This window comes from Urtica dioica, chromosome 6 (assembly GCF_054948205.1).
Source record: "Urtica dioica subsp. dioica isolate 48M chromosome 6, U.dioica_male_clone48M_v1_H2, whole genome shotgun sequence".
NCBI lineage: Eukaryota > Viridiplantae > Streptophyta > Magnoliopsida > Rosales > Urticaceae > Urtica > Urtica dioica.
In genome coordinates, this window is record NC_142761.1 from 4,816,991 (window position 1) to 4,825,210 (window position 8,220).

The 8,220-nt window shown below is 44.1% G+C and overlaps 1 protein-coding gene and 1 pseudogene across 2 annotated transcripts; one reads left to right on the forward strand and one right to left on the reverse strand.

Moving 5' to 3' along the window:
• The window catches only part of LOC149393051 (homospermidine oxidase-like), a 64,493-nt pseudogene extending 62,040 nt beyond the window's left edge, over positions 1-2,453 (reverse strand).
• A 3,452-nt stretch (positions 2,454-5,905) lies between these two features.
• On the forward strand, positions 5,906-8,013 carry LOC149393055 (uncharacterized). Of its 2 annotated transcripts, XM_089617493.1 has the most exons (3): positions 5,906-6,398; positions 6,482-6,984; positions 7,073-8,013. In XM_089617493.1, the coding sequence occupies exons 2-3, from the start codon at positions 6,484-6,486 to the stop codon at positions 7,739-7,741; spliced, it is 1,170 nt and encodes a 389-aa protein (XP_089473619.1). In that variant the 5' UTR covers positions 5,906-6,398; positions 6,482-6,483; the 3' UTR covers positions 7,742-8,013. The 2 variants fall into 2 exon arrangements, with proteins under 2 accessions (XP_089473619.1, XP_089473618.1); XM_089617492.1 differs by having other exon boundaries at positions 5,906-6,984.
• The last annotated feature ends 207 nt before the right edge of the window (positions 8,014-8,220 follow it).

Below are 8,220 nucleotides of genomic sequence, written 5' to 3' on the forward strand. Positions count from 1 at the left end.
AAAGTAAAAAATAAAAATATAAACATGCAAACATATAAAAAAAAATAAAAAAATTTAAAAAAAAAAAAAAAAAAACTTGAGGGGGGTTTAGTGCGTGTGTGTGTGTGTATATATATGTAGACAACCTAGCAGATCCATTCACCAAGGCCCTAGCGAACAAGGTCTTCGACCAACATCGAGAGAGATTAGGCATGAACGACTATACAAATCTTCTTTGAGTCAAGTGGGAGATTGTTGTCGATGGTGCCCACAAGAAGAGTTGTAGTCTTTATTTTGTACATTTGTTGTAATAAAGTCTCATGAAGACTCTTGCTTGTAATTGCTTATTCATTAATAAAAAGTTGAAACGTTCATTCATTCTTCCTTGTCTTTTTGAAACTTTATGATTAAACATTAGTCTTTAGTCCATAAACAAACCTAACAACTTACGAAGAGACAAATGTAGATTGGCATGAACAAACTCTTCGTAGTTTGCTTAAAACGATATATTCGCAATCTAAGGGTCAAAGGACTATTGACCTTAGTACAATTGTTAGGAGAATCTATGATGTCTGGTTATGGGACATTGAGAGTTGGAGACTCTATAGTTCTTCTAGGTATCTTCCAAAGGATATATATATATATATATATATATATATATATATATATATATATATATATATATATATATATATATACACGCCACATTCGACGATACAAAATGCATTCGCAATTTTCATGGGTTTCCCATTTTGCCCCGCGTGAAATGCGTCCATAAAAACTGCCTTTTTAGGGCAATCGCGAAGGGGTTGAAGCGACGCAGCAGATAATCCGATTCCATATTCACCGGCGTCGGAAGATGGTTCTGTAGTACCACTCTTCGGTCAATTCCATATATGGCATGAAGATCTCGGATATGAAGGCTCTGTAAAGTACTTGACGACGCTTTTGCTTTTCCACGTCCAAAATTGATGCTAAAGATATTTTCGGACCAACTCTCATGTCGAGACTTAGATGAAATTCCCACGTTGCCCATCTGATCAACCAAAGCATAATAGTATTTTACATAACAAGTGTTGTTCAAATCTATCTCGCATGTGTATATTGTATCTTGCATCTAATTAATTACTACTAAAAAATTAGGTTTAAAATATTCCGAAACTACAATACTTTGCCTATTTTGAATTTTATTTGTATGTATACGTACAATGTGACTACACCTCAAACAATTTGAAAATGAGTTCATTATTGTTAGCATTCTAACGGTTCTAATTCTTCTTCAATGTAGGAATTCTAAAACGCCTCTACAAGTTGATAATGTTTTAAGTTTTAACAAACGGCTGATCATCTTGGCGGAATTCTACAAAATTGGAATCATGTACTTATTCTTAGTTGAGTTTGGACTTTGGAGGGGAAAAAATAGAATAATAAATTTAACCAATAATAATTGCCTAACAAAATGTGAATGACTAGTTATTAAAAAATCAGAAAAAGTTGGTTATTTCTTAATTACAATAGTTTGAAGTGGCTACATTGTGCAATTTCTATATATTAACTATATAAATGTTTCATCTCAATACTAATTGACAATAAAATAGCAAATTTATAATTAATTAAACTCAAATATAAAAAATGAAAAACTAAATAGTGTTTCATGACCTTATAGAATGGCCATCAACGGTGAAACTCGGACCATCGGGTTGAACCATCGAAATACTCTTCAAACCCGGCCCAAAAGGCGGTATCTGCTTAGAATATCTCGATAATCGGTCATGTCGGTCTTAGGCACTTGAACCACCAACCTATCACGAAAGCCAACGATCTTCATCTCGTCAAAGTCAACCGTGACGGTCAAACCATCAATGGGCCTCATGTAGATATTGACCGTCCTCGAAAAGCTATAACACGTGAGATTTACCACTCTACGGCAGTCCTTCCCACCGAACCACCCCACCATGAATGTCCCACACGTGACCTCATCCGCCACCAAACCCCTCTTCGCCACGGCCGCCACAAAAAGGAGGGTATTTTCGTACCAACTCGTTCACCTTTATTTGCTCGTCAAACCCTAGGGTTGGATATATATCCGTAGCTAACGTGTATGTTGTCCGATGCAATGACTCCCTTTGACAAGTCAACCACGATCTCATGGGTGACTTTGTTGGCTCGGGTCACTGTGAGGGCTCGACGGGGCAGCCTAGCGAGAAGTCATGATAATTCATCTAGCGAAAGTATAATTCACTGTGAGGACTCCCTTTGATAATTCATGTTGATAGTATATTTTGGGCTTGTCCGGTTCGTCTAGGCCCACATAGTGGAATGTTGAGTTGGGATAGCGAGAAGTGATTATTTTTCGGACTTTTACCAGCTCCTTTGGGCTGAGGGTCTAGTGGGTGAAGTATTTGGTGAGTTAGGACGAAACAAAGGAAGAGGAAAGGAAAGAAAACGAACAACGAGATCTTCACGGCTGCCATAGCCGAGGCTCTCTCTCTCTCTCTCTCTCTCTCTCTCTCTCTCTCTCTCTCTCTCCCTCTCTCTCTCAAATGTATATGTGCTAGCTATATATGTTAGGATTATACATAAATTACAACTTACAAGTAATTAATTACATAATCTGACAGTCTTGTACGCATTCAAAACCTATCATGCAATGTCACTATCCTCATTTTTTTTTTTGTGGACCGATCTTTCTATAGTTTTATTCTTCAGTGGTAAGTCACAAGCCTATAAGTCACAATTCTCTCATTTTTTTTTTTTAGGAATTTGGGTATGTGTTCAGTTTCGATTTTGAGGGTTTCACATTATATTTCATCGTACAGCATCGTATCGCATCGTACGACATCGTACAGCATCGTACGACATCGTACGATATCGTACATTATAATGTGTATGAATTTTATCGTACATTATAATGTACGATATCGTACGATGTCGTACGATGCTGTACGATGTCGTATGATGAGATACAATGTGAAATCCTCAAAATCGAAACTGAACACATACGATGCTGTACGATGTCGTACGATGTTGTACGATGCAATACGATGCCGTACGATGAAATACAATGTGAAACCCTCAAAATCGAAACTGAACACATACGATATCGTACGATGACCACCGAAAATTCTAATCCTAGCGCAACCAATTTGAACATGAAAAAGAATTGTGATGAAAATCATTTGAAAATGAGAGAAAAATATGGGTTTTTTGAATCAGGGGTATTTTTGTCCGATTTTGGACCAAAAGTCCATATTCAGATATTTTTAAACATTAGGGTCTAATCTTGATATTTAATGGCTTATTAAGCCCAATTAATGAAATTTCTCAAAGAAAATATAACTTAGAGACTCTAGTCAACGTGGAATTCCATAACGAAAAAAACTCCCGAATATAAAAGCCGTCTATTTGATTGATAAAGAAAAGAGTAATTCCGTTTTTTATGTGTTAGAAAAAGGAAAGCTCTATATTTAAAGGGTGTTGATTGATAATATTATCAATCAACAGCCCCCCAGTCATGTGCTCAATATGTTGTGCGCATGACTTTAAAAGATTTTTTTTTTTTTTTTTTTTTTTTTTTTTTTTTTTTTTTTTTTTCTGGATATAGACTTAGCCTTACTCCTGAACCTTTCCAGCTCCTTTTCCCTTTTTTTTTTTTTTTTTTTTTAATTGAATATGTATAGGCTGATGGCTTTTGTAGGCGGGGAATAGCAAAGGTATTTAATATACTATATATTTTTAATATACAGATTTTACATACCTTTGTTACATGTTACAAATTATTTTATTGGACTTTGTGATAACTTATTGTATCGGAAGTCAGAACTCCTCTGCCTCTTTCTTTTTTATTTATCATTTTTTTTTTTTTTTTAACTTTAAAGTGTGGCCCAATGAACTAGCCATTTTGTCAGCCAAGTGGGAGGGCTTGGGAAGAGTAAAGCGAAAAAACAACAGAGGTATTATTTCATCCGTTTTCTCCCTTTCGCCTTCTTCTTCTTCTTCTTCATCAATATATATATATATATATACATTTTTTTTTTTGTTGCTTCATTAAAGTCTGTGTATCTACCCCATTGATGGGGTCCCCATTTCATGAACGTGGGCCCTTACATCGTGATGTTGTCGGCCTTGAGGTCCCACGTGATCAACTCGAAGGTTTTATCACTTTAACCCCACAATGTGTTGGTTTCGGCGATTTCCTTACTCCGGCCATTGATGCTCATGTGATTTCTTCCCCACCAAACTTCGACCTTGACTTGCACGACTACCTCGCAGAGAACCTCCGCTCGCCTCCCGTGATGGTGGTTCTCGTCGGTGGGAAGCTTCCGCTCGTGGCTGAGGGACTTCGTGGCGCGGCGGTTCTCGGGGCGGGCGGAGAGCTCTCGGTGGGTCCGTCGACCATCTCGGGCGGAGATGTCTTGAACGGAGATCTAGGCGAGACGGGCCAGGTGGGTGATGATTCTCTTGCTTTGGCCGGGAATATTTGCACCGGCGGCGAGGTCCCGGGCGTGGGTATCCAGGCCAGCGGGAAGGTGCCGCAGTCGGTCGAGAAGGCTCCGGTGCTAGGCGGCGAGGAGGTTTCGGCACTGGGCGAGGGGCTCTTGATGTTGACCGAGAGTCTTCTTGGCGCGGACGTTGTTGGCGGGAAGGGCCAGATGCCGGACGATGAGCTCGTTGTGCTCGGCGAGGTGGTCCCGGTGACGGACGGCAATTCCGTTGTGCCAGGCGAGAAGGGCTCGGTGTTGAAGAGTTGGAGGCCAGGCGATGAGCCGTCGAGATCGAGCGGGAAGGTCCCATTACCGGAGGAGATGGATCAGGTCGGTGAGCAGATTTTCATTGACGACGAGGATATGTGCGCGATTGTGGTGGCTAATATTGACAAGGACCCTATTCACGGCGATAAGACCGATGTGAGCAGAGGTCTTCAGTTCGCTAAATCAGTTCCAGTCGAGGTGCTCGCATCTTCGTGCGGGAGGACACATGATGAGAAGATCTTGTCTTCGCTTGCGGGCGCCCCGGACAGGAAGTCTGGCGACGCGGAGAATTTATTTGGAAGAGACTTTCTCGTTGATAAGACCTTTGGCGAAAAAGACCTAGGCAAAGAAGGTTTGCTCGGCGGGGATCCTTTTGGCGGGAAGATCTTCGGCGATGAGGTCTCTATTTCTTTAGGCAAGCGAAGTGGGGAATCCACACCTTTGGCTGAGGGAGTCTCGTCCTCAAGCGGGAGGGGTCGATTTGTGAAAAGCATCGACTCTAGTGATATGGTTTTTTTGGGGGAGGACGGTCCTTTGTTGGCGAGGACTTTGTTTGACAAAAAGGTGGCTTCCGAGGTTGACGTAGTTGCCGAGGTGATCGCCATAGGCGATGAGGATTTGAACTTTGGTGTCACGACAACTTCGGCATGGGGCTCGAGCAGTGGGAAGAAGCTTTCGGACGTCGAGAGTACGCTTCACAGAGGTAACGATGATTTTTTCATGATTGGAACGGTTTTAGTTCCGGATTCGCCTTCGGATTTAGTGGAAAGTATAGGCGTGTCCGTGTCTAGCGATGGTGATGTTTTAGGAAGTGTCGTAGGGATTTTGGGCAAGAAGAAAAAACATCCGCTAGCCTTGAGGGGTAGATTTATCGGACCTCTTCAGGAATCGCGGCTCGGTGACTACTCCGGTCTTGAGTCGCCGAGTCTAATCACGAGGGGACGACTTGCGTATTTTCGGCGGAAGTATAGGATCCCCGAAGATGTCTCTATCATATTGCCGGCGCCTGGGGACACAGGGAGCAAACCGCCCGAGGGTTATACGCTCGTCCACGTCGATAGTGTCAAGTGTGGTCTTCGGTTTCCGGTTCATCCCCTCATTTGCGAACTTCTTTCGGCGTATAAGTTGGCACCGGGTCAACTAAACTCGAAGAGCTACTGGGTCATAGTCGCGCATTGGATCCTTTGGTTTGAGAAAAAAAACGCGGATTGACCTTAAACGAGTTTTTGTCGGTGTGTCGTGTGAATCCGAACCATCTGAAGAAGGGGTCGTTCTTCATTCGTCATAGAGAGTCGAAGAAGGTTCTTGTCGATCTTCCTGGTAAGATCCCGGGTTGGACGAACGAGTGGTTTTACACTCGTACTAGCTATTTTAGGGGGGCTCCAGGAGAGTTTGGGACGGGCGTGCTCGTCCCGAAGCCGCTTGAATCTTCAGAGTTCGAGTTGTTCTTCAACTCTCGTTCAGACGATGAGATCCACGCTGATCGATTTCTTGATGATGTTCAGTGGGAAAAGGCCGGGTGGTTCGTGGATTATCCACCATATGTGGTTTCGACAGGTCGTCGGGGATCGCGGTCGCCTCGGTCCCCTCTGATCGAGTTTGTGGATGAGTGTCTGGGAGCCTCTCCGTATGCTTCAGCTCCTTCGCCTTCTCCGGTGGGGGGCGATGGTACTCGGGCTATTCTTTTAATTATGAGCTATATTTTCCTTATTTTATTTTTATGTTTTTGACGTTCGTTTCTCTTTTTGCAGATATGGTGATCGTGCGTTCCGACAAGAATCGGGAGCGAGGGGATGGATCGGCGAGACTGAGCACTCGAGAACTGGGTGACGGATCGAAGGGAGAAACTCTCTTGGGCACGACGATGCTTCCTCCGCCGGGGCCGGGCTTCGGTTCACGCATCACTCGGGCCTCGACTCAACCAAAGAAACCTTTGGGGCTTCCGCAAATGCCAACATGGGGCGGTTCAGGAGGTGGCATGAAGAGGGGCAAGGTTGGGGTGCCTTCCTACGTCTCGAAGCGACCTTGTGAAGACATTCTGCAGCTCGTTCCTTCTCACGAGGTGCCGATGAAGCGACAAAAGATGGTCTCAAACTTGGCGGCAACAATTGTTCCATCCGGTTCTCGGCCGTGTTATGACTTGTCGGCGAAGGCGGCGGGCTTCCTCGCCGCGCTCCCTCGCACGGAGGTGAACCGGATTGACAAGTCGCCGGTGCTCGACCTCGAGGATAAGATGGCGTTCCATGCTCGAGAGGTATACTCTGTTCTCTTACTTCTTTAAATATATATTTATTTATTTTTGCAGGGTTCCGTTGACCCTACATTTGCTCGTTTGTGTGTAGCTTTATTACTCCGTGTTTGCCTCGAAGCGCAATCTCAACGACGTGGTGAAGACTTCAAAGGCTTCGGATGAGGAGCTCGACGCCGCGCGGGTGGAAGGCGCGAAGGCCGCTCGAGAGGAAGCCGATGGCCGAGTGAAGAAAGCCATCGATCGGGCAAAGGATGCTGAAGATCAACTGAAGGAAACTGAGGACCGACTGAAGAAAACCGAGGAACGTCTCAAGGAAGCCGAAGACCGAACGAAGGAAGCCGAAGATCAGGCGAAAAAGGCTAAGGCGGATGGCAAGGCTTGGGTAAGGGCGGCCCGTGATGACGGTGATGCTCGAGTCAAGGAATATATTCGTAAGTCGACGCTTGAGATTGACGCGACGAAGCAGAAGCTGGAGGGATCTCAGGCCAAATACGAGCGTATCTGCGCCGACCGAGACCGCCTTGTCTCCAATCAGCCGGATCAAGATTTACTTTACTTCTGGCGAGGAAAATACTTTGGCATGATTGATACGATCAAGAAGAGTTCTGGCCTTGAGATCGACTTCTCTCATATTCCAGATGGCTTGCCGCCAGAGGTGACTAACCCGGATGGCGACCTTCCTCCCGGGGGCACGGAACATGTGGATCTTGGTGATGATGACCTCGGCGGTGATGATTCTGATGAATCGCCGCCTGATTAGGCGTGTTGGGTACTTTTCATTACTTTATTTCTTAGTCATATTTTTGCGTACTGACATGTGGATGAGTAGGTAGTCGACAAGGTTTTATTTTAGTGGTCGGGTCTATTGTACTTATTTTGGGGGCCTCGTAGGGTTCGCGTGCTTTAGGGCAAACAGTCATTTGTCGATCTTTTCTTTTGTCGGCGCGGTTTGTTATGCGTCTTTTTAACTCGTTGTATTTTTGCGAGTCCCCGTTTGGGTGTGTCTTGTCGGCAAATGAGCGCTTTCCCTTTTTGCACTTGCTGTTGTACCAAATCTTGGAATCTTTTATCATATTCACTATTTTTCTCTTTTATCTTTTGCGTTTACGCATGTTGTATGAAAACGCTTGATTTTGTGCGAGGCTTTTGACGCATTTTTCCTTTTCTCGCGCGCCTTGATGAGGCTTTGCGGTGGGTCAGTGTCTCGATAGTGCGAGTTTCCTCATCTCGGACTTCATG

Coding starts and splice junctions, on each gene's coding strand:
- LOC149393055 (XM_089617492.1), top strand. CDS start 6,451: ATGTTTTTGACGTTCGTTTCTCTTTTTGCAGATATGGTGATCGTGCGT. Junction 6,985..7,072: donor TGGCGTTCCATGCTCGAGAG/GTATACTCTGTT, acceptor GTTTGTGTGTAG/CTTTATTACTCCGTGTTTGC.